The 22,250-nt window shown below is 53.1% G+C and overlaps 9 protein-coding genes across 9 annotated transcripts; 4 read left to right on the plus strand and 5 right to left on the minus strand.

Moving 5' to 3' along the window:
- Window positions 1-175: 175 nt before the first annotated feature.
- Window positions 176-2,582, minus strand: LAESUDRAFT_255232 (translation initiation factor eIF-2A). The gene is made up of 5 exons (XM_040901754.1): window positions 2,427-2,582; window positions 1,835-2,376; window positions 1,479-1,782; window positions 492-1,426; window positions 176-425 (listed from the first exon to the last, which is right to left on the minus strand). The coding sequence occupies exons 1-5, from the start codon at window positions 2,455-2,457 to the stop codon at window positions 303-305; spliced, it is 1,935 nt and encodes a 644-aa protein (XP_040768907.1). The 5' UTR covers window positions 2,458-2,582; the 3' UTR covers window positions 176-302.
- Window positions 2,583-4,115: 1,533 nt separating this feature from the next.
- LAESUDRAFT_691737 (uncharacterized protein) lies at window positions 4,116-5,517 on the plus strand. Its single transcript, XM_040906103.1, has 3 exons — window positions 4,116-4,195; window positions 4,259-4,637; window positions 4,692-5,517. Exons 2-3 carry the CDS (start codon window positions 4,384-4,386, stop codon window positions 5,362-5,364), a joined length of 927 nt encoding a protein of 308 aa, XP_040768908.1. The 5' UTR covers window positions 4,116-4,195; window positions 4,259-4,383; the 3' UTR covers window positions 5,365-5,517.
- A 197-nt stretch (window positions 5,518-5,714) lies between these two features.
- On the minus strand, window positions 5,715-7,082 carry LAESUDRAFT_720359 (NAD(P)-binding protein). Its single transcript, XM_040907800.1, has 4 exons — window positions 6,894-7,082; window positions 6,501-6,835; window positions 6,332-6,452; window positions 5,715-6,270 (listed from the first exon to the last, which is right to left on the minus strand). Exons 1-4 carry the CDS (start codon window positions 6,928-6,930, stop codon window positions 5,852-5,854), a joined length of 912 nt encoding a protein of 303 aa, XP_040768909.1. The 5' UTR covers window positions 6,931-7,082; the 3' UTR covers window positions 5,715-5,851.
- A 403-nt stretch (window positions 7,083-7,485) lies between these two features.
- LAESUDRAFT_754859 (uncharacterized protein) lies at window positions 7,486-9,820 on the minus strand (the record flags this gene model as incomplete). Its single annotated transcript, XM_040911957.1, has 2 exons — window positions 7,486-8,703; window positions 8,762-9,820. The coding sequence occupies 2 exons, from the start codon at window positions 9,818-9,820 to the stop codon at window positions 7,486-7,488; spliced, it is 2,277 nt and encodes a 758-aa protein (XP_040768910.1).
- Window positions 9,821-9,979: 159 nt separating this feature from the next.
- Window positions 9,980-10,778, plus strand: LAESUDRAFT_255862 (uncharacterized protein). The gene is made up of 4 exons (XM_040901755.1): window positions 9,980-10,134; window positions 10,196-10,285; window positions 10,353-10,412; window positions 10,468-10,778. The coding sequence occupies exons 1-4, from the start codon at window positions 10,057-10,059 to the stop codon at window positions 10,642-10,644; spliced, it is 405 nt and encodes a 134-aa protein (XP_040768911.1). The 5' UTR covers window positions 9,980-10,056; the 3' UTR covers window positions 10,645-10,778.
- Window positions 10,779-10,911: 133 nt separating this feature from the next.
- LAESUDRAFT_754860 (uncharacterized protein) lies at window positions 10,912-12,919 on the minus strand (the record flags this gene model as incomplete). Its single annotated transcript, XM_040911958.1, has 6 exons — window positions 10,912-11,281; window positions 11,340-11,607; window positions 11,666-12,470; window positions 12,523-12,685; window positions 12,745-12,784; window positions 12,850-12,919. The coding sequence occupies 6 exons, from the start codon at window positions 12,917-12,919 to the stop codon at window positions 10,912-10,914; spliced, it is 1,716 nt and encodes a 571-aa protein (XP_040768912.1).
- A 246-nt stretch (window positions 12,920-13,165) lies between these two features.
- LAESUDRAFT_746988 (uncharacterized protein) lies at window positions 13,166-16,045 on the plus strand. The gene is made up of 6 exons (XM_040911448.1): window positions 13,166-13,333; window positions 13,390-13,509; window positions 13,570-13,787; window positions 13,841-13,970; window positions 14,020-14,549; window positions 14,622-16,045. The coding sequence occupies exons 1-6, from the start codon at window positions 13,232-13,234 to the stop codon at window positions 15,646-15,648; spliced, it is 2,127 nt and encodes a 708-aa protein (XP_040768913.1). The 5' UTR covers window positions 13,166-13,231; the 3' UTR covers window positions 15,649-16,045.
- Window positions 16,046-16,477: 432 nt separating this feature from the next.
- On the plus strand, window positions 16,478-19,828 carry LAESUDRAFT_740768 (vacuolar amino acid permease; the record flags this gene model as incomplete). Its single annotated transcript, XM_040911099.1, has 21 exons — window positions 16,478-16,954; window positions 17,032-17,041; window positions 17,103-17,120; window positions 17,176-17,236; window positions 17,304-17,463; window positions 17,524-17,564; window positions 17,617-17,647; window positions 17,716-17,757; window positions 17,813-17,859; window positions 17,913-18,003; window positions 18,060-18,131; window positions 18,183-18,233; window positions 18,286-18,523; window positions 18,596-18,650; window positions 18,706-18,835; window positions 18,903-18,948; window positions 19,017-19,040; window positions 19,094-19,144; window positions 19,199-19,293; window positions 19,351-19,503; window positions 19,565-19,828. Exons 1-21 carry the CDS (start codon window positions 16,736-16,738, stop codon window positions 19,826-19,828), a joined length of 1,899 nt encoding a protein of 632 aa, XP_040768914.1. The 5' UTR covers window positions 16,478-16,735.
- Window positions 19,829-20,066: 238 nt separating this feature from the next.
- On the minus strand, window positions 20,067-21,855 carry LAESUDRAFT_754863 (uncharacterized protein; the record flags this gene model as incomplete). The annotated part of the gene is made up of 15 exons (XM_040911959.1): window positions 20,067-20,078; window positions 20,129-20,162; window positions 20,217-20,304; window positions 20,364-20,383; window positions 20,435-20,445; window positions 20,507-20,542; window positions 20,602-20,647; window positions 20,701-20,742; window positions 20,799-21,057; window positions 21,118-21,206; window positions 21,260-21,333; window positions 21,398-21,475; window positions 21,533-21,554; window positions 21,615-21,641; window positions 21,701-21,855. The coding sequence occupies 15 exons, from the start codon at window positions 21,853-21,855 to the stop codon at window positions 20,067-20,069; spliced, it is 993 nt and encodes a 330-aa protein (XP_040768915.1).
- Between the last annotated feature and the right edge of the window lie 395 nt (window positions 21,856-22,250).

Below are 22,250 nucleotides of genomic sequence, written 5' to 3' on the forward strand. Positions count from 1 at the left end.
GAAAATGAAATTGGTCTGACGGCTTTCAATTGCCTCTCAAGCAGATAAATCACCGCGATTGTAATACTCATGAGAAGTGATGACGGAGTGGGTGGGATGGTGTAGATAGTATACGAGCGTAGAGCAAAGTCAACTGGGTTTGCTCACGCCGCAGACGATGAACTGCTTCGTCAGATGAGGAGGGGATGTAATTCAGAACCTCCAGCAAGACGATGTCCGAGATAGCAATGGATGTGCAGCTGAGACTACTATGGAGACAGACAAAGAAAACCTAGCAGGGGAGGACGGAAAAGCGGCGAGGGTTACGACGTGACACCAAGACCTGCCAGCTCTTTCCGTATATCCGCCTCGGTCTCGATCTTCTTAAGCTGTGTGACCTCCAATCGCTCGCCCTTCTTTACCTTCTCCTTGAGCTCCTCGATTGCCTTGAGCTGCAGATGGATGCAACGTCAGCAATCGCCAGACACGTATCAACGTCATGGAAACCATACCTTTTTGTTGAGGTTGCGAAGCTTCTTCGCAATTGAATCCAACCCGCCACCATCAGCACCAGGCGTAGGTGGTACGGAGCCGTTCGTAGGACTCAATGGCGTCTCGGGCACACCGTTTACCTGTATGTTCACAGAGGGTAGGATCAACTCCTTGCCGCCGTCCACGGCTTGCTTCTCCATGACCTCCTTCCTCCCGCCCTCCACGGCCAGCTTCTCCATGACCTCCTTCTTCCCGCCCTTCCGCTTGCGCCCCCGTTTCTCCGTATCCACGTTGTTGGACGGCACGGGCGACGGCGACGTCGGTGCGCCCGGGACATACCTGCGGCCGTTTGCGCTCACGCGACCTGGCGCAGGGCTGCGGCTATATCGGCCATTGGGCGTGGACGAAGCGCTCGGAGAGCTCTCATCTCGTTTGTACGCAGAGGACGCCTCCAGGCCTCGCGCGCCCGGTGGGCGGTACGTCCCCGCCGACTTCGTCGGAGTTGGCTTGGCGATCGCAGCGTGTGCTTGCACGCTTGCTGCGGGCGCGGGCGCCGGTGGGATGACTTGTGGAAAGGTCGGGACGGCGTCCACCGGCGTTGGCCGCCACGAGGCCTGGTAGAGCTCGTCGATTGTATGGACGTGTACGAGTGGGCCCGTGCAGTGCCAGATCCTGATCCCATTGTCGACGCGTAGACGCGGCGAAAGCGTCGCAGTGAGCAGGAATCGCCCGTCGGGTGACCATTCGCAGTGCGAAGTATTGGACGCATCGATGCTAGTCACCTTAATGAGTGTTCGACGGTCGTATATGTCAACCCTCCCAGCGAGGTTACCAAAGCCGGCCATGGCCAACAACCGACCCTGCGGGTTGAATGAGATGAAGTTGCAGAATGCGGTGTTGAAGTCATGCAGCGAGCGTGCTCGCTGGTCGAACAACATTGCCTTGGCCGGCATGTCTGCGTGGCATACGTCAAGCAACGACAGAGCATTCAGAACGTTCCCACTCACATCCGTAGATCACACCAAACTCTTTCGAATTCGGGCTCCATGCGATGTCATGAACCGGTCCCTCCTTGTCGAGCGTCACACGACAGTCGAAGTTGCCTACCGCACTCATTAAGTACAACCCACCGGTCTCGCCGTAGTAACTCTTGTTCGCCTGGTCGACCTCAGTCTGTGTCAGGACGAGCACCTGCGTCCCGAGCGTGTTCCATATGATCTGCGACTTGTCGGCCTTGAAAAAAGTCTTCTGGCACGTCGGCGGGGCGTTAAGGCCCATGAGGCTGTAGATCTTGACGCTGGCAGGAGCGCCCTGTAGATACGTGAGCTGACCAGCTGACTACATGCAAGGCTGAACTGCACACATTTCTCTCGGCAATGAACACTGCCACCGATGGGTTCAGGCCCGGGCTCAATGCTACACTTGACGCACCCTCCACCTTCAGCTTGTCCACAACGCCGCTAGACCACTCTGCAGGATGGAAGACCTGGATCTCCTGCCCCAAGAGCCTGATTGCGTGGGACTCGGAGATAGTGTACTGCAAATCCCAGCCCTCCTGCGACTTCTGCGTGAACGCCACGAGCTCTTCGCCAGTCGAGACGGAGAAGACCCTTAGATTCTTGTGCTGTGCGCCATCTTCGAGTTTGACTGGTCGCTCCCAGGTCGAAAGGTAGGTACCACGCGGGGAAAAGCTGATGTCGACGATGTTGGGGAGTGAGAGCTCCTGCAGCAGCTGTGCACTCTCTGCCTGGTGGATGCGGACGCCAGAGGGCACAGCATATGCAAAAAGACGGCCATCGGGGCTGTATTTGTATGTGCGTGCGGGGTCATCTGGTCCCTGGAAGCTGTCGATGGGCTCATAGTTTGGAGTGCCGCCAACAAGACCGAGGGATTTCTGGGCGCGGTCTGAGGAGCCATCAGAAGCGAACTAAACGTTCAGGGAAGGGTTAACTCACAGGCGTACTGCTGGGATGGAGAGGCGGCCATGTTGGAGCAGGAGGAGGGCTGGAAGCAAATGAATGCTTCAGACAACGGTGCGGACGACGTGGACGTCGGATGAAAGATGTGCGTAGGCTCTGCATCTTGTTCGCAAAAAGCGCCATTTGTGTTACGTAAGTAACATCAGTATACAAGCTAACGATTGTAGACGCCAGCAAGTAACTGACTTTCTTTTTGTCAAGCTGACTGAACAATGCATACACACGGCCACACGTAGCTCACTGCCAACGCTGCGGATTCGTCATGTCGACCGAGCATCCTGAAAACGAAGGGCCCAGGAACGACAGTGTACTTTCCAAGATCCCGACACCGGAAACACTGAGGACTTAACAAAGATACATAATTGTCATAGTCGGGAATCTTGTTTTCCGTGTTCATTCACTTGTCTCGAGGCTAATCTCTAGCTCTGCGCGATTTGCTCCAGGTCCCGCACTGGAGTCGATCCCTGAACTGCTGGACGGATGTCCAGTATTTCGCTTTTGGGACTCTTTTGGTGTCGTTAACATCATCATATGACTTCTCTATGATGGACGCAAGCAAGCATGTAGGTTTCTTTTCTGCCATGTTGAAAGGCCTGGCGACTTTATTCACCAGCAGACAGCAGACATTTCAATCCCGACCAACCAACATCTCCCTACCATGTCGCGTCCCTTGCCCGCTTCGCGCGCAAATATCAATTGACTGATATCTCGAGGCGTCTTGTCATCTCAATGGAGAGACATCGAGTTCTAGAAAAACAACTATACCCCTACCATGCTATGCGTAATCAACACGCCATTGTGGCCACCATTCTAGCACACCTAACGCAAATTGACTCAATTCCGCCAACTGCACTGCTTTAAAGCTGCCTCCTCATGAAGAGCAGCTTTTGCGTGGTTTTCCCTTGCGCTGACAATACGATGGACAAGCTAGACCAGAGGATATCATCAGCGTTCTGCGAGGCAAGCAGAAGCTCTCTATGCTCCGCCCCATTTGCATGTCGCCACAATCATGTGCACATCTGATTCACAGCGGTGTATACGACAGAGATTCATTCACATCTTGTCATTCTCTCACTCTCCTGAGGGATGAATCAGCGACTAAACAGAATGTGCTCGCCACTGATCTTCTCCAGGCATTTCGCAAGAAGATCAGTTATTTGGCTTGAATTATCGTCGTTGATGAGAGTCACTGTGAATTTGGTCGAGCTATGAGGTATGATTTGTGCATTTTTCATGAGAATATTTTGATTGGGTTTTCAATTTTGATGCAGAGGGCTCTGCTGCGTCAGAGCTGCCTAGTGAATTCGATGTTGCCTTTATGGCCGCTGTCTTCCCTCAACGTTTTCCTCGTTCGCATATTGCCTTGGTCGATATATTCAGTCAAGCTACCAGTGGCTGCGTCATCCTCTCTAGCCCTGGTTCACAATAATCTTGCGCCCAATGCTGCTCCTGTATCGCCCGAGGCACTCAATTTCGTGTCATGGCTTTGTATATACTGTCTCAGACAATGTCGGTGTAAACACGCTCCAGTACGCTAAAGGATGTGGGTCCGCGAGGTTACTCGACGCTGTGGGACGTGTGATGTCACAGATCACGTGTATGTGACAGAACGCACTTGCGTGGACTCGCCCGACAGGAGGTTGAAGGGATTGTCTTTGTCTGCCCACGGGAGACTAGAGTTCGCTTTTTATGTGCTGTCCTCGTCCTCCGACATATCGCGAGACATCGATCCAATTTCCTTGCAGGTACAGAGAATTTTGCATTGCGTACTGTGAACAAGGACTCACCCCAGGGGAAATCAATTAAAGCCGCTCTTCAAATATCCTCTATAGGCTGATCGCTGGAGTCTGGACTGCGATCCCAACGTTTGAAATATCGTTCATAGTTCAGAACTCCGAAGTATCAAGACATCGGAAGCTGTAAACTGTAACAAATGTCAAACGCGCCCATGAGCACCAGGAGTTCGGATTTTTGGTTTGACGATGGCAACGTCATCCTGGAAGCTGGCAATGTCTCATTCCGAGTCCATATCAGCATCCTTTGCCGCAACTCTGTCGTCTTTCGGGATTTGTTTGATATCCCTCAAGGCTCTGTATCTGAGGAATCGGACGGGTGCCCGGTCGTGCGGCTTCACGATTCCTCCGCAGATGTCAGCGCTTTACTATCCACCCTCTACGATGGCAGGAAGTATGTGCATTTCATGGTCAAATCATTGAATGTGCTGACTTCATCTTCATGAAGATATCTTCATCCATCCCATGCACCCTTACCCTTCTCGACTGTCGCGTCTCTGATACGACTAGGCCACAAGTATCAAATGGCCGATGTTCTGGAAGGTGCTCTGGCTCGTCTTAAATCATGTTTTTCTAACAGACGGAGCGATCTCCATCACTGGACGGCGAACGCAAGCCCCACGATGACGATGACGAATGAGGATGCAATCGCTGCTTTGAACCTCGCGCGGCTCACGCAAAGTGACACAATCCTCCCGCTTGCTACCTTCGGATGTTGTTTGCTGGAGGAAGAACTCATCGTGAATGGAGTCGCTCGAGAAGATGGCTCGCGCGATGAATTGTCCAAGGAAGACGTCATCAGAGTATTCAAAACCCGACAGCGCATACATGCGCACGATCTCAAATCCATTTCGCTGTACAAGGCATGCAGTCCCAACTGCAGCAACGAAAGCGGCTGCGCGCGTGGATTAAGCAAATTTCGAGAAATTTTACTGGACCCCGAGGATGGCCCGTTGTTCTACTGCAACTCGTTCAGATCCTTCCTCGGACGCGACGCCCCTCCTTATTTATGCAACGACTGCAAGGAATTTATAGACAAGAAGGATGATGAACGAGAGCACCAGTCCTGGGTTGAGTTGCCACATATAACGGATGTAAATATGGAAGTCTGGGCTTTGTAGAAATGGTGATATGTTCACCAGTTGATGTCCGTGACGAAGATGTCACTTCAAGTGGGCGAAGCAGGGAAGACCTCAAGGCAAATCCTGCGTGATACAGTGAGAGAGTCGGTGCGGGTTTTCATGAGCCTCGCATGTCGAGCGCGCCAATTCAATATCTAGTAGCTTATCGAACTTTGCTGTAGCGTAGTGTAAGGGCGAAGAGATTCTCGTTCCTTGAACCAGAAAAGTCTGGAGCCTGTGATCATTTTGATTGAGAGGCCATGGGGCGAAGTCCGGAGCAAAGGAGTTGTCAATAATCATCTCACCGTTCTCGGAACTCTGGACATTACAGCGATTGATGGCCGAGTGGTGGCAGCAACCTCTAGCGATGCAATAGACAGCCTCGGCATTATTTAGCTTCACAGTATCTGAAAGAACGCGATCACATTCTGTTGCTCACTAGTACGACACCTTTCGAACATTTGGCCACACGATCCCCAAAATGTATTCAACTGTTAACTTCTTTGAACATCTCCAACACGGACTCCTTGTCAACGCCATCGGCATTCGTGGAATGTGCCAGCTCTGCATATTTCTCGCCGTCCTTGATAGTCTTCAGTGCTTTCTTCATCACGACTAGCAAGCATTCTGTGCCTAGCTGGATCCTCAACGGGGGATCCGAAAGGTCAGCGATTTGCATGATTGCTTTAGCTGCCTTCGCGGGGTCTCCAATTAATGTCTGCGCTGTCATCTTCCTGAACTGGACTGTGGGGGACTCGGGGGTGTCATACTTTGGATGCACCGGAAGACGCATCATAGAGCTGCTATTCCACTCGGTGCGGAATCCTCCAGGCTCTATGATGACGCCTTTGATATTCCACTCCGGTAGCATCTCCTTGATGAATGACTCCGTGAATGCTTCCAAAGCTTGTAACATCGTACGGTAAACAGCAAGATTCTGACCATCGCACTTTTAAGCATCGCTCACCGAACTTCGCCGCACAGTAGTAAGACAAAGTTGGATTACTTGAGTATCCACAGATAGACGATACGTTCAAGATTCTGCCTCCATGTCCCGGAGGATTGATGTCCCTTAGAAACGGGATGGCCTGGCCACGAGTCAGCTGCTGTTCCTACGTATACTGACTGAAGCAGACCTCTTTCGTTACGTGAACCGGGCCCCAAAAGGCGACTTCCATCTGCTTCCTCGCTTCTTCCTCAGGAACGGTCTCAATCTCGCCTTCCAGGGCATACCCTGCATTGTTCACGACAACGTCAAGGCGGCCAAATTGCTTCTTGCTCTGGCTGAATGCTTCTTTGATCTCGTGCTGATTCGTGACGTCCAATCGAAGCACGAGAAACTGCGACGGGGGATATTTCCCCGAGAGAGAAGCAAGATCCTCCGGTCGACGCAAGGTAGCGACGGCCTTCTCTCCGGAGGCTAGGACTTCCTCAAGCAGCGCTCTGCCCAAGCCCTTCGAGGTGCCGGTGACTGTCCAAGCCAAGGCTTAGCAACGAGGTATTGTTCTCGAGTGTGTGAGAGCACTCACTGAACCAGACCCGGTCGGGGTTTGTATGGGGGGCCATGTCTTGGAGGAATTCGCGCACGACTAGTGCTGTAAGGGAGGACACGCGTACCGTACAGCAACAAGATTGCTTTATACGCTGCGGGCATGACTAGGACCGTATATAAGCGTCCATAGTGCGTTCCAATGTCGTAATGTATGGCTAAGTCCCCATATAAGATGCCCCTTGTATCATGATAAGCAGAACATTGGCTGTGAGAAGCCTCATCACATGGAAGTGGAGGTCGTCTTCTAGCATTGTCCATCGAAGACGGCGATTGCTCGTAGCGCCAAGAAGACGCTCCACGAGGCTCTCAACAGTCAAATGGAATCGTTACCTACCTAAGTACATATATCCCAGGTAGCTGGACTGCCACAATAGGTACGATTACAACGACTTGCCATAGAACGGGAGAACGAGTCGCATTGGGAACCCTACACCGGTACAGATAGCAATGTTGGCCCCCACTCGTGTTGTCTCTCGCTAAATATATATAATCATAGTCAACGCGACACCGACAGAAGTAAGCCAAGCACACAGATAGCATGGTTCCGCGATTCCTGGATTGCGACACAATTAGAATCCAACGACCTCGTCCTGGCTTTTCGTCAGCGGCTGGTTCTCTCCCTCTTCCTCCGGGATATCGCGAAGCCACCCACCAAAGTCGACGTCACGATCGAGCAGCTCGCTCACCCGGTCCACCTGCCCTTCCACATCGAACTGCGAGTTATACTGCATCGCAAAAACGTTGCTGCTTCCTTGCCCACTTTGCTGGCCCTGCCCGCCCACGAAGCTTCCTGTACTGATGAGGTCGCCATGTCGAGCGCTGAAGGGCTGTGAGGAGATGAAAGGAGGCGCGAACGCCGAAAGATTCTGCGTGAATAATGGGGAGACCGGCGAACGGGGACGGTAGCGAATGTTCGCTGGTGATTCAGGAGAGGCGGACGCGGGGGATGAAAAATATGTCCTTGTGGGTGCGGGTGATGGCTCTCTAGACTCGTCGCTTACATGGACATTCGCTGATTCGGGAGCATTCTCTCCTTGCACGCTAGCATTCCCTTGAGGCTGGTTCACCGTCTTACGTGAAGGAGGACGTGGACGAGGTTTCGAACGCCTTGATGATGCTAACAACTCTGTCAACGTAGGTAATGCTTTCCGAGTAGGAGTGGTAGGGACAGGTAATCCCTTCGCATTACCAAGTCCTCTGGCGTTAACGGGAGTCGATGGCCCAGCAACTGGCCCACCCGCTGGCAAGGAGGTAGACACGTCCACCGGTACCTTCGTGCCGATTGGAGTGGTCGGCCGCGCCGCCGGTTCACCATCGAGCAAGGCAGCGGACGCAATGTGGCGACTCGGCTCATTATTGTTGGCAGGGGTCGACGGTCTCAGTGGCTCGTCAACTATCGCGGTAGTCTCTCGTGGAGGGGTTGATAATGGCGGCGGAGTGCCCGACTTGGTCTCGGGAGTAACGCGAGGCCTCTTTTTGGAAGGCGCCTCATAGAAAATCTCCTGTGACGAGATGTCAGCTTCACCCTGTACTGCATCTTTCGGCGATGCAGCATCTGAAATGCGCCGTTTCGTGGCCTTCCTCGTCGGACTAAAGGGAGGCACGCTAAAGGAGCGTACATCCAGAGGCACATTCTGTGTCGGAGGTGGCGAGGATAGAGGAGAGGAAGGATATGAACGTAGCACAATGGGCGAGGGCTTGTGTCGCGGCTTGACTGCCGTTGGGACATCGACCCGCTGAGGAGTGGACGTTTGTAGCTGGGGTGGGAATGACGGTGGCATGAATGACTGAACGGACCAAATGCTCAGTGCAGATCCTAGGAGAATACTTTAAAACATTGCTCACCATCTCCGACAGTTCTGCGATCTTGATGTGACCCGATGACTCTGGATGTGAGGTAGATGATACTGGTTCTTCAACAACTGCGCATGGTTCAGGTGCCGGCGAGGGGGATTTCCCGACATTCGCCGACTGGACCTCTGTAGGTGCGACAGTGGTTCGCAACTTTATGGCCGCCGGTGTTTTACCGAGATATGATGTAGATGCGCCGTCACACGCGGGGTTGTCCTTGTGAACAATCGCAGAAGCCGGCGCAGGCAAGGCTCTGACCATGGGGGATCGAGCTTTCCACGACATTTTGGGCGGATCTGTGGCCACATTCTTACCCTTGCTGGTCATATCGGCAGAGCGCTTGACAACGGTGAATGTTAATGGTCTCTGAGCTCTGTCGCCTTGCATTGGCGGATCGAGGTCCCTTGCCTTCCCTTTCCCCTTGTCTACCTTTGTGATAGGTGTTTCTGTGGATCCCTTGGAAGTCGAAATGTCGTCCCCCGCAGGGAGGACGGCTGCTTGCCAAATGGTCACCTTCTCTCTGATTATCTCAGCCTTGCTCACTGGAGGCACAACCTTTGTCGAGTCTTGTCTCTCATCGCGTCCTGGAACGACTCTCCAGTACTTTGACACGCTACCGGCGTCCAGGGTGGATCTGCGGAATTTATGGCCCCATTTTCTTTCATAGTCCCGCCACTCGTCCACCGTCTCGGGAAGTATCCACTCAACGTCTTCAACCTCGAACTTGCGCTTGTCACCAACCCTTACACCGGGCGCAGCCCCTACGTAGCCCCTGCTCGTACACGCCAGGTGCATAAGCCGGGAGACATAACCCCACTTCGGATGAGTCGGGTCGCCCTCGGTCAAGGTCATTGCGTATGCGACTGCGTGGTTGATCCGGTCCACGCGAGCCTCATCTCGTGGGTATGTGGCAGATGCAGGATAGAGCTCCTGAGGCAGAGAGACAATGTCCAGATGTCTCTGTGAGAGCCGTTGGGCAAGACGGAGGCCATCCTTGATGTTCTGAGAGGCAGACGATGGTAGAGAAGTGGATGGCTGCGACAGGCTGTTCATGACGAGATATTCCACCAAGAAACAAGAAACGAACGAAGGTCCCGTTAGAGAGGACCTGCGAGTCGACTGCTGATGGACAATGCGTGGACGCGGCCAGTTCAACGCCCAACATACATGCCCATACAAGGCAGCCCACCGCCACGTGCACATATCAGTGGCGCTAAACTGTGGCGAAGGCCTTCAAATACGGCTGGCTACAGTTCCGTCTGCTATCCGCATGTCAGCAGCATTCTCCTATGGTACGTAGTTTGGAACGAGGTCGACAGAAGGAGGAAGGCAAGGGAAAGAGACCGAAAAATTTCGTTCAGTCCAAGGTGACTGAGATTTCATCAAGCTGACTAGCATTTTATATTCATGTGCATTTCAATCCTCCAGGATGCAGCCCTCCGATTAGCCGAGACGGTGGCAGACACCCAGGAGGAACAATCACTCAAGAGACTACAGCGCCATCGCCAGACGGTGCAGGTGGGCAGCCGTCTCGGCTCTTCAACTGTCGGATTCTCGCTAGTGTGGACTGACAGGACTCTACCAGGCTATCGCTACCAAGTCTCATTCCAAAATGCCAAAGAAAACAGGTTCTCAGAGCCGGCTGGTGAGACTCTCAGAGTCCTATTTCCAGGCGATTTCAGCCTGAGCTGGTTTTATAGAAGGAGGTGAAGGCCACTCTTGCCGCAGAAGCAGCACGAGCAAAAAGAGAGAAAGCTAAACAAAAGAAGCAAGCCTTGAAGGCCGCCAAGTTGAAACCTGCAGACAATCGTACTCTAAAAACGGCCGGGGATGTTGACCGTAAACCTATACGAAAACGAGTAGCATTCGCAGACTGATAACGGGTATTCCACACCTCCCCATGTACCGACACGACCTTCAAAATAACACTAATTCTACACCGGAACGCAATATCGAGGGTACAACGACATTTATCCGTGTCATACAATATTCTACTTGCCGGCTTCGTCGATACGACAGTAATCAATCATAAAATATTAACACACAAAACACAGACATCTGTTACCCCAGGCTAGCAGATATACAACAGTCCATCTCATCGGAGTCGTGGCATTTGCAATTTCGAAGTCGTAAAGTCGGTGTTGCTAGACAGCCATGCTGTGTCGCCTGGTATCGTCGCCCTCGATGCGCCGTAAGCTCGAGCTGCCGTGAACGCTGCGTCTTCTCCCATCCAGGTTGACCCAGCCGCTTCCTCCTCTCAGACCGCCAAATTCTGCATCGGCTTGCGCACCCTCACTTTCCTCCCCATCCTCCTGCAGGACGTACGCGCGGGACTTCTTGCGCTTGACGCCCACCACCGGCTGCGCAGAGGTGCCTACATCTATCATGGATGACACCTGTTGCGAGGAGACGTATTCGGGCGAGGCGCGGGAACCGGCGCTGTTACTGTCACTTGAGGACGAAGAGGCCACGCGCTTGAGCGCAGTAGGTGCAGGGTCCGGTTTACGCATTTTGCTACAGAACGCATGTGATCAGTGAGGTGGATCCACAATTACAGCGGCACGAAACGCACGTGTTGAGCTTTGGTTCAGCGTAGTTGATGCTCTTTCGGACCCTCCTTTCGCGTCCAGCTGGCGGCTCTTCGTCAGTCGGAGCGGGCGCAGGAGCAGGGCTTGACGATCGCGGGGTCGGCAACGGGACACCTTGCGTGACGCTGGTTATAGTTGATCTAGCGGTGGCTATGTGCATCGATGATCGCGCAGAAGTCGAAGATGAACTTGTAAAACCGGCATTGCCGATCGTCGGTACGTCATACTCGGAAGTAAGTCGCCGCTGAAGATCTGCGCAACGATAATATAAGAATGAGTCTGGGGAGCGTAAAACTCAACGGCAACTTACTATTGCGAGACTCCGAAGGTGGCTGTGCGTTATAAATTCCTCGAGCGTTTGCGCCATCCTTCACTTTGGATTTGCCGCCCGCTGGGACAGATTCATCCGAACTTCTTGGTCGCTTCCGCTCCCGTTCTCTTGGCCGGTCATCAACAGCGCCAATTTCTCTGTCTAAATCTCCTTCGATTTCACGCTCCCTCCTTCGCTCTTTCTCAGTTCTGCTGATGCTTTTCAGAATCACTTCAACTTCTTCCCCATCCTCGTTCCCTATCGCCGCTTCCTCTGCTTCTTCTTCTATACCAGCTGAAAGCCTGAATGGTGAACCGAACGCGGGGCTTGGCGGTCGTGGGGGGACGACTTCCGTGGTGAATCCGGTTGGTGTAACGGTCGTGATCGACATGCTGGTGAGTAGTCCACTCTGCCTCCTTGTCGGTTTTCGCTTTCCAACCTTGTTGAGCTGGTTGTCAAAATCGAGACGAGGAGCATCGAGACTGGATGATAAAGAGTCCGTTCGTGGTGGAATGTAGAAGCGAGGATCCGACGAACGTGGCTTGGACTTCCGACGTCGGACCGGCGTAAGATTCTTGCCGCCTTCTTCTACGTCAGCCTCCGGGGGCGAGATGTTCATTTCATCCTCCTCGGAAATACCTGGGAATGTTGGCGCTCTGGCAAGGCGAGGCGGCAGTGGCGATAAGTTGGGACCTGGAACGGGTCGTTTCGCGCGTGGTGGCGGAGGCGATACCTCAGGACTCGGGGAGCGTTGCACGTTGAAAGTCTTGCGGATATGTCCCAGTTGCTTGATGAGACTGTGTGTCTACCGGGACAACATGGGTGAGCGAGCAAAGGCTAATCACAGCAATACTGACCGCTGCCTCCGCATCCGCTATGATCTTCCTCGACCTCTCTCGCTCCTTTTTCAACTGTGAGGATAGTGCGATCTCAGAGGCGCGGAGCCGCAAGTTCTCGACGTATAGCGTGGATATCTGGGCATTGAGTTCCTCGATACGAACACTGAGTGTTGAATTGAGCCTATTCGAACATGAACTCATTAACACGCTGGCGGCGCCATGAACACGGTGCCCACGTACTTGGTAATATGCTTGTTCGCAAGTAGGAATTTCTTCTTGACTGCGATGCGGTACAATTCCACGGTTAGTGGTAAGTTCGAAATGGGGGTAGGAAAGGCACGCAACAGTTCTCGAACTCGAGGAGGGTGTCGTTTTGTCTGGTGTCAATTGATACACGCGGATGTCGCCTGCTCATCGCGGCTGGCAGTGAGTGAGGGGGTGGGATCCAGATGGCGGTACGGAGGCGCGATGGGAGCAATGCCTGCGATGAACAGGCCGCAAGTGCATCAAGCCATCAACGCGTGTGGGTCATGCGCCCAGAGCACTGCTCGCGTTAGTTCGGTTTGGTTCAGGGAGAACTGAGCCAGTTCATCTCTGCATTTCCCGGTCACATGGGCTGCGCGTCGCGCTGTTCAAAGTTTGAATTTGATGCCTCCTGCCAAACAGGGCGTGCGTCTCAAAAGCCTGTCATCGGTCCTGACGCTAGACAGTATCCGACAGAAATCTGATGGCGCGAACAGCAAGACAGCTCAGCGTGGATCAGGAAGAAAGAGAAGAACACAATGCGGAGATCGTCGATAGACCTAATCCGCCACATCGTCTGCGCGAGGTCAGATCAGCGATGCCGTACCCTATACGGAAGCTGCTCATATAGCTGTATTATAGGACATTGATATGACAGAACTCTTTACAATGAATGGAAGACCAGCGCGATTTCACTTAAAGACCTTGGGCCTTGGCAGACTTACCCCAGGAGAGGTCGAGGCGTTATCTATCCGAATCACAGTAAGAGGAGTGCTCTTTACATACTGTCAAAAGTGTTATCCTCATCTTGTCATTCTACAGGAGCACGGTGGAGAGATTACCGACAGGGAAGAGTCAGCCGACACGATCCTTGTCCACCTTGAGGGTGTCGATACTCTGAGAAGAAAGTACTGGGATTCGCGAACGGTCTGGGTAGAAGAGCTGAAATTCGTGAGGATCTGTATTAACACGAAGCAGTATGAGAAGAATCTATCCAAGCCGATGCGCAAGGGAATGGGTGGGCGGCCTGGAGGGTATAGGTAAGTCGCATGCAACCTTTCTGCCAGTGAACCGTGGGCCGAGGCTCCTTCAGGCGCGTTGCGTTTACTCCTGAGGATGATCGACATCTCTGCGAGTTTCTAGCATCTGTCATCCCGGATGCTGAAGCTGGTGGGAGGTTTGGGCCAGAAATCTACCGAAGGCTGGTCGCTTCCAGTGAAGAGGTATATCGCGAAGACCATTGAGCGACACGCATGCCCTGACCTTGAGCAGTTTAGGCATAGAAGGTGGGCCGCGCGGCACACAGCGTGGTCCTGGCTGGAGCGATACAGAAACAGACATGCGATCCTCGATCCAATTATCAACATTTTGGCGGAGGAAAATCCTCCTCGTCCCGATGGAAAGGGCCTGTACGAACGTACTCGATTCCTAAATCCGAAGAAACAGCTCTACAGGATCGAAGACTTCGAGGTCTCAGGTGAAGAGGAGGAAGACGACTCCGCGGCGGACGTCGAGCAGGCTTTGCTTGGCGATGGTCGGAAGCGCGGACACTCCGCAGGCGATGATGATGAGCAGGACGATGAAGAAGAGCGGAGCAAAAGGGCTAGACACACGGACGACAATCTGCGTAGCTCTCCGGTGGAGCAGGGACGAAGGGCACGAACTCCTGCATCTGGTCGGGCAGTAAGGGCGTCGCTCTTTGAAATTGGAGGCATTTTTGATAGGTCAAGTGATGATTTGCTCCCTCAAGATGAGTTGTTGGAAGTGCAGTTCGAGCTAGATGTCGATAAGAGTTTCGAATTGTAAGTAATCAGTTTTATACTCTCTGTTGTCATGTTTTTTTTTGGCGGAACATCGGATAACCATCGAAACAGGTCTCAGCGATCACCAGACAACAGGCAAATAGGTCCCGAGGATGCGGGACCATCTGGCACCCAATGGACATCCCCAGCTCGGCGCCTCGATACGCAAGGGACTCCGAGATCCATCAGTCAAGCACGTCCGCGACCCCGTCACGCATATCGAGGCACGCATCCCTCAGAGCCCCATCGCCCCTCTCAGGCTACAACGAGTTCCCAGGCCACTCTCGTCGGAACGGCGCAGCAACAGCGTGAATCAACAGGTGCTGAGCAAGATAAAGATGATCGCTACGCTGGGCCGACCCAAGTCCAACAGCCGGACGATGCTCCAGCTGCTGATGCCGCTATCAAGTCTTCGCAGTCACATTTAATCCATTCGGCGCCCATCCATGAATCACGAACAAGAGAACGATCAACTACTGGCGAGAACGCCCCACAGGTTTCTCAGAGGGTAGATGTAGATGCCCCTTCCAGAAGCAACACGAGTGGAGATGCTGAGGAGGTCGAGAATACGCTAGGTGATGCTTCACAGAAGCGTCATCCGTTCGAGGACATCGATAGCGATGATGAACGCACCCACCTGAGCCTGCTCTCTGCAGCGAGGGAAGCGCATGCAAGTCCGCAAGCCTCAATACAGCGCAGTGCGAGGTCTACATTCTCTCTACGAGCAGTCAATAACCCTATGGCCACTCCCAGCGGTCCTCATGCTCAACGGTCCCGATCGTCCTTCGCAGTATTGACCGACATATCCGGCGGGGCAATGCGATCCCTCTCTCTCAAAGCAGCATCGTATCCTGCAAATGTTGCTGTGTCCGCGTCGCAGCGACCTCCTTCGACACCCGTCAACAGCTTTGGCCAGGCAGCTGAACGCGGTACAATTACTTCTGATAGCGATAGTGTTCCTCTGCAGGGCACGCGTGCAAGGGAGGAGAGGTCCCGCAAGCAGGATGAGCAGGCAAGAACAACGTATACTCCTGCCACTGGTACTCGAGCTGCTAGCAACCTCAGCCTGCGCAGTCGGCGCATACCCCGCGTCGGCTAGAACAAGAGGCGACGATGGACACCTCCGATCGATGTGACTTTCCTTTCCTCCATCGCTAATGCTTGAACCCGCGGATTGTCGATATGAGGATGCGGCGAGCTGCCCAGTCCATGTCCTACCTCTTTTCCGTGGGCGTTCCGAGACGTCGGGCACCACTTCTCCAAGTTGTAATCCACCATTAGACTTACAAAACGTGATTTTCTTTTCTTGGCGTTGGAGACCCTCTGCATTGCATACAGCCTATGCAATCGAATTCTGTACATGGCCTGTTCAAGGTTTACTATGGTTTGAAAAATCTCTGGAGCTCTAGTCCACTCAGATTAAATAAAAGGACAATGATGCTGTTAACGTTTTTGGCATGGAGGAGACCCTCACAGGTGGTCGCCGCGGCGTTGTGCAACTTTGTAAGGACAATCATTGCGCCCGCGTTCTCAACAGTGGCTGATTTCCGATGAAAGTCCTTAGATTCAGTGATCCTATTGACCGTAACCTCATGATGAACCTTCACATAGACTCCATTCACATTGTAAAAAGTCTGGGCATGAAGTTTGTGAGCCAGTATGCTTGACCAGGCTGACAGCCGTCAGCCAACCGCTGCCGCTTTCGAAGTCCGATTCACACCATCAGTGGCACCTGCCAAACTTGCCGCGTGTGCCGACGCAAGCCGTTGTCGGAGTTTTACGGCAAGATGTGAATCTTCGCATTACTCTTCTGTTTGGCACCCTCTCAATCGGAAGTTTTCCGATAGGCTGCAATCCTGACATTTTGGTGATCTTTTTGGTTATATAGTCGGTTGAGATATCTGCGCACCGTTGCTGGGAGGTCTGAAGTGATTTGGCCAACAATTACGAGGAGATTTTGCAGAATGCCAATGCTAACCAAAGCATGGAGCTCACCAAGTGCATGTTATACGATCCCGGAAAAGCCGTTGCCGATGATGCCGCTGCTCGATGGCGCTTGAGAACGCCATCCACTGCGTCTCTCTATATATAAGTGCACTGCCGACGAGGCAAAGGCGATGTTTACCCGAAGTGTCGACTCAACTGTCAAAGCTTTTCACGGTCGTTGACTGATTGTCCGCGGCACTATGAAGGCCAAATCCAAAGTATCGGTCTTGACGCGGAGCGCATCTGCCGTTGAACGTGAACCGCTGCTGGAAGCTGCTTCTGCCCAGCCCAGTGCTCTTGCGGGAGCGGTGCTATCACCTCTCGATACCAAGGATTTTTCAAGAGTCGGGCCGTTGGACATATCGCGTTCCACTCGCTATGGCATCTTGGCTGGCATATGGGCAGGAACGTTTCTTTCGGTACGTCCTCCATTTGAATGATTCTAGTCCCGTGCTCAGTACGACATGTTGCATTTAATCGGCACATAACTGTGCAGTCACTCAATAGTAAGTCTAGGATGGTGTAGAAAGCATATTATAGTAAGAACTCATTGACATGTCTGATCAGCGACGCTCGTGGCTACCCGTCAGTACTGTTGTAATATCTCCTTGGTTTGTAGCTCACGAACGTGAACGGCCAGTTCTTCCCTCGATCTCCTCTGAATTCAACAAATCTCATCAAGCCCATTGGCTTGGTACTGCGTACGTCACTTCTAATATAACATGGGAGTTCTGTTCTTATGATTGACTCGTCCACCCGTCCACAAAGCTATCTGCTAGCCACCTCCACATTCACTCCTTTGTATGGGCGGTTGTGTAATGTCATGGGTCGGAGAGGCGCGAACCAGGTTGCAGTGTTCTTTGCAGCTCTCGGTACGGCTGCGTGCGGCTTGTCTGGGAGTATGGAGGTGCTGATAGCAGCGAGATTCGTGCGTAGATGCGACCGTCTGATTGCCGTCGTCTGTGTTCCTCATACAATGATGAGTTAGCTCGGGGGCCTGGGAGGTGGAGGAATAAACACCACTGCGACGTATGTGTGGCTTCGATCGCAAGCGAAGGAGCGATAGCTGATAACCCTACAGGATCATTACGAGCGATATGTACAGTTTGAGGGTGAGTTCAGCGACACATGTATGCGCATATATGCATCCGCATGTCGCTAACAATGTACGTTCGTTCAGTCTAGAGGTCTTACGCAGGGCGTTTCCGCTGTCTTCAACAGTGTGAGCGTCCAGTGCGATATCGCAATATTGCATGATCTAACGGATCGTAAACTAGCTTGGGATGGGACTTGGTGGCCCTCTAGGTGGCTTCATAAGCGATAGGTGATCCACTATCTTCCGTCTTTGCTAACGGTTGCGGTAACTATTCGACGTAGGTTTGGCTGGAGATGGGCGTTTCTCATGCAACTTCCGCTCTTCTTGATCTCGTTCATTTTGACATCCGTCAACCTCAACTATGTCACTCCAGTAAGCCATTTACTAGCGAACTGTCATTGTCTCAGGTTTCCAAACGTGCGGCGTAGGGTAAAGGCAAGAGCACTCGCGAAGTCCTAAAACGCATTGATTATGGTGGAAGCTTCACCCTGATGGGCGCGGTACGTCTCATGTTCCTTGTCAACGGGAAATATGCTAACAATGTCACTCAGGTCCTATCTGTGCTCGTGTTTTTAAGCACTCGCTTCAGCGAAGAACACCCGGTATGTCATACGGATTCTATGGATGCTGTCGGTTTATAACTACTGCATACAGTGGTCTTTTCCTTCCGTCTACGTCCCAGTAATCTCTGCTGTCGTTTTCTCGATAGCCTTTGTGGTCTTTGAGATATGCATCGCGCCCGAGCCTGTCCTCGCGCCATACCTGCTGAGGCAGAAGATACCGGTGCTCGTCGGGACGAGCAACTTCCTCGTGGCAACATGCAACTTCACTGTCATGTACAATTTTCCCACATGGTTTCAGACGGTGTTGCTTACGAGCGCGAGCGAGGCGGGCAAGTGTTGTTTATGGCTTTGACTTTGTCCGACAGCTACGCTGCGCGTTGTACTTATGATTCTGCCGATAGGTGCACACTTGATACCGAATGGCGTATCGATCTCGATGGGCTCGCTGTTTGCGGGGTACGTAATGTCTCTTGTATCATTTGCTGGCATACCGCTAGACCTGAATTATCAGATGGGTGATGCATCGCACGGGCAAGTACAAGCTACTAAACTTGATCTTCGGCCTGTTTCCTTTCACTGCAGCGATCCTCCTGAGTCTCATGCGCGAGGATTCGCCGCCGGCGCAGCTCTGGCTCAGCATCGTACGTCGCTTACCATGTCTGGAGTTTTCAACACTGGGATGAAAGCATCGCATGTTATACTGCTTAGATCCCTCTGGGTTTTGGCAATGCTGTCGTGCTGCAGACCATGCTCAGTAAGTCATGCGATGTTCATCATTTATCAGGTAGATTCAGCTGGTTATCCTGCAAACCTGTGCAATAGTCGCCCTCCTCGCGCACTTGCCCGGTGAGATTGCAATTGCTTCACAAACGTCTTGTGTTTTACAAAATATGTGGCAGAGTCGTCGATGGCTGTAGGCACCGGATTCGGGCAGCTATTCCGTGGCATCGGTGTGCCTCTTTGTATATTCTCCAAATATTGGCATGCTAATCTCACACCAACAGGCCAGGTCTCTGGCGTAGCCGTCTCTGCCGCGCTCTTCCATTCCGTCCTGAACGCCGAACTGCACAAACGCATCCAAGGTCCCGACGCTGAAGAGGTGATCCAAGTGATTCCGCCCGCAGCCTGCCTGTGACGCTCACACGATGACACGCAGATGATCAACAAGATCCGACACTCTACGACACTGGTGGCGAGGCTTCCTCCTGACCTCCAACGCATCGCGAGAGATTCGTACGCCATGGGCTTGCGCGCCGTGTTCCTCATGGCGGCGTGCTCGACGTTCCTGGCATACATCGCCCGTCTGCCGGTGTGCTACTCTTCTTTGTCTTATCATGCACCGTTGCAGATGCTAAAAGATGCCCGTGCAGATACCCGACAAAGCGCTGGAGCGCTCTACCCGGCGGCCCCAGGACGATATAGATGCGAACGGCTCTTCGACTGAAGAAGGTGCCGAGGATATCGAAGAAATAGTAGACGCATACAAAGACGATGACGAGAACGACGACGACGATACTTATCCGCCGGTGAGCACACAGGGACCGGTATCCAGGCGCCTGTCGATGTACGAGTCTTTCGACGGCGGGATGGACCTGGAGAGCGATGTGATCAGTGGCTCCGCACGGCGCCGGTAGAAAACGCTGCTTTTTTCGTCCATTTCAGCAGGACCCAGAATGACCATCTTGTAAATCTCGAGTAACGTTCCTCGGGACGCGCACAGCGAGAATGCATAGAATACATAAACATCTTGTAGTTCTAGCCGCAATCTACTTATGTAGCATGGCTTACCCTCATCGTACACTGTTGGACAATCATGAAGGTCAAGGCGAGTCTTCCACACTGCCTTGTATTATGTATTACGCTGTCTTGCTTTCACAGGTATGCCTAATTCGAATTCAGTATGCTGCTCCAGAAGATCGCTCTCAGGCACTCACCGCAGCGTTTGGAGGACTCGCGACGCCACCGAGGCTGCATGTCATTGATCAGCCACACGCGGGGTTAGAACGGTAACGGAGACTTTACACGTTGAGCGGCCAGGACGTGAAGAAGAAGGTATATCTTCCGGTTTCGGCGCATACCTTCGACAGCTCCTCAAGGTCGAAAAACTCCCCTGCGTAGAAAGACGGCATCAGCTCGACCGAATCTCAGCGCATGGGATCAATCACATACCTATCGGCATGCCCCAGAGGCTTGAACGCTCCGTCAGGTCAACGGTCACTCGCACGATGATAAAACCTCACCCGAGAAGTGTCTGGCGGAGCAAATGTTCGAGATCGTGGTTTAAAAGCACACAGTATGGGACGCCGACGTACCTGATGCAGGAAGGTCGTCCCCTCCGCTGGCCAGCGCTACGAGAAACAATCAGCACGACCGTGTCTGTGCTTTTCAACGTTCTGGAACGGCGCACCTCGATGGCGGGCTGATCAGAAGCGATAGCTGCGAAGTGGTTGTCCCTGTTCTCGTGGAATCACTACCATGCGCTCACATCAGACTTGCCGAGCCTTACCACAAGAAGCGCTTCATTCCCTCCGACTGCTCGATTCCCGCCCTATTGCGAATCCCATAAGCCCGCTGACACCTCCCTCACGAAATAGCGACACCTACAGCGTCTCCGACTTGCCCCCAAGCGCATCCCGTTCCTCCTGCGTAACCGCCAGGAACTTCCGTATGAACCCCACGCGGAGTATCAGGATATCGCCCGGGCGGAACGTCACGCCCTGCCTCTTGGCACAGTCCTGCAGCACGTCGACGGAGAGGCCGTACGTGCTCCAGGGGTCGTACGGCAGCGCGTCTCCCGAGGCCGTGTAGTAGCGCACGATATCGAGGAGGACGCCGCGCCCGCAGATCCCGTGCTGCGCCCAGTCTGTGCTGGCGTGTTAGTAACCCGGGCTGCGGTGGGTGGGCGAGGGAGTCGTGGACGTACTGTGGATGCCGTATTTGATGAGGTTGTGGTCGACTTTGGTCGGGTCGGGTAGGACGATGTGGCCTTTTTGGAAGAAGGAGCTGGGCGTGCTAGTGAGAGGGGTGAGGATGTATACGTGTCGGAAGGGCCGGGAAGGTCTCACTTTTGGTAGAACACGTCCTGCTCGATGATGCCAAAGTGGCGAAGGCCGTCCCACTGGGTGCCGGATTGCGTGTTCTATATAATATTCAGCGAACCATTGGCGGTCTGGTTTCGATCAAAAAGATCGTTGTAAGCGTACGATGTGCAGGGCGTCGTCGTGAACTGCCGGCCATTTGCTCCACATCTCGAGATGCGGCGGCTGGCGTTGAAACATTGGCTTTGGCGGACATAATCAGCGCGGGGACCGAATCAATGGTCCGTGATATTGCAGTACCTTGTTGGGGAAGTTCACTGGCCTGCGGACACACATGTTCAGTGAACCATTACAAATTTCGACGGAGATACGGTGAACCTACCAATTTAGACAGATCGTCTTGCCCGACCTGCAACGATGGCGCGATGTCAAGGTTTGCCTACACATGCGCACGCGAAAGTGACGCACTTGATCTCCTTCGCAGCCTCCTTGACGACATCTTCAGTAAGGAGGTTCACCGTGCCCAGCTCGTCATCCTTGCCCCAGACATCCCAGGCACAGCCGGTAAGGTTGTGGAAGCTGGGAAGCTCGTCAAACGTGGGCAGCTTCTCCGGAAGAGGCATCGGGAGTTGCTTCTGTAATCAGGAAGTGCGGGGGAGTTTTATATGCTAATTTGTAGCGGGCTTAGCGATACTGTTCGCGTCAAGACCTCGTCCGATGACGTGCCAGGTCGCTGGGCAATCGACAGCTGACCATTGCGTACTAAGCACCGTCGCGGCCCATACGGCTGCTAGAATGTACAAGCTCTCGCTGGGCTTGGATAATCCCAGGATGCGACGACAAGAATTGAAGTAGACGTCCAATGTGACCTCGCCAATAGGGGGTGCGATGAACCTGGTGCACTAAATTTGAGGATGTAAGTCAGGCGGCCAAGTAGTCCGAACTGTCCTTCTTCTCTCGATCGATCGATCTTGCTGATTCATTCACAGCTGTGCCTTTCCAACGCTCATAATAGACA

The sequence above is a fragment of the Laetiporus sulphureus genome (assembly GCF_001632365.1).
Source record: "Laetiporus sulphureus 93-53 unplaced genomic scaffold LAESUscaffold_3, whole genome shotgun sequence".
NCBI classification, from domain to species: Eukaryota; Fungi; Basidiomycota; class Agaricomycetes; order Polyporales; family Laetiporaceae; genus Laetiporus; species Laetiporus sulphureus.

Excerpts from the sequence above, each read along its gene's own strand:
- LAESUDRAFT_255232 (XM_040901754.1), bottom strand. The coding sequence starts at position 2,457 with ATGGCCGCCTCTCCATCCCAGCAGTACGCCT. Across the intron at positions 1,783-1,834 it reads TGTTCATTGCCGAGAGAAAT|GGCGCTCCTGCCAGCGTCAA; the intron begins GTGTGCAGTTCA and ends ACGTATCTACAG. Across the intron at positions 1,427-1,478 it reads GTTTGGTGTGATCTACGGAT|ACATGCCGGCCAAGGCAATG; the intron begins GTGAGTGGGAAC and ends TATGCCACGCAG.
- LAESUDRAFT_691737 (XM_040906103.1), top strand. The coding sequence starts at position 4,384 with ATGTCAAACGCGCCCATGAGCACCAGGAGTTCGGATTTTTGGTTTGAC. Across the intron at positions 4,638-4,691 it reads ACCCTCTACGATGGCAGGAA|ATATCTTCATCCATCCCATG; the intron begins GTATGTGCATTT and ends ATCTTCATGAAG.
- LAESUDRAFT_720359 (XM_040907800.1), bottom strand. The coding sequence starts at position 6,930 with ATGGCCCCCCATACAAACCCCGACCGGGTCTGGTTCA. Across the intron at positions 6,836-6,893 it reads CCCCGACCGGGTCTGGTTCA|TCACCGGCACCTCGAAGGGC; the intron begins GTGAGTGCTCTC and ends TGGCTTGGACAG. Across the intron at positions 6,453-6,500 it reads CGGTTCACGTAACGAAAGAG|GCCATCCCGTTTCTAAGGGA; the intron begins GTCTGCTTCAGT and ends ACTCGTGGCCAG.
- LAESUDRAFT_255862 (XM_040901755.1), top strand. The coding sequence starts at position 10,057 with ATGGTACGTAGTTTGGAACGAGGTCGACAGAAGGAGGAAGGCAAGGGA. Across the intron at positions 10,135-10,195 it reads AAAATTTCGTTCAGTCCAAG|GATGCAGCCCTCCGATTAGC; the intron begins GTGACTGAGATT and ends TCAATCCTCCAG. Across the intron at positions 10,286-10,352 it reads GCCATCGCCAGACGGTGCAG|GCTATCGCTACCAAGTCTCA; the intron begins GTGGGCAGCCGT and ends GGACTCTACCAG.
- LAESUDRAFT_746988 (XM_040911448.1), top strand. The coding sequence starts at position 13,232 with ATGGCGCGAACAGCAAGACAGCTCAGCGTGGATCAGGAAGAAAGAGAA. Across the intron at positions 13,334-13,389 it reads CGCCACATCGTCTGCGCGAG|GACATTGATATGACAGAACT; the intron begins GTCAGATCAGCG and ends GCTGTATTATAG. Across the intron at positions 13,788-13,840 it reads GGGCGGCCTGGAGGGTATAG|GCGCGTTGCGTTTACTCCTG; the intron begins GTAAGTCGCATG and ends AGGCTCCTTCAG.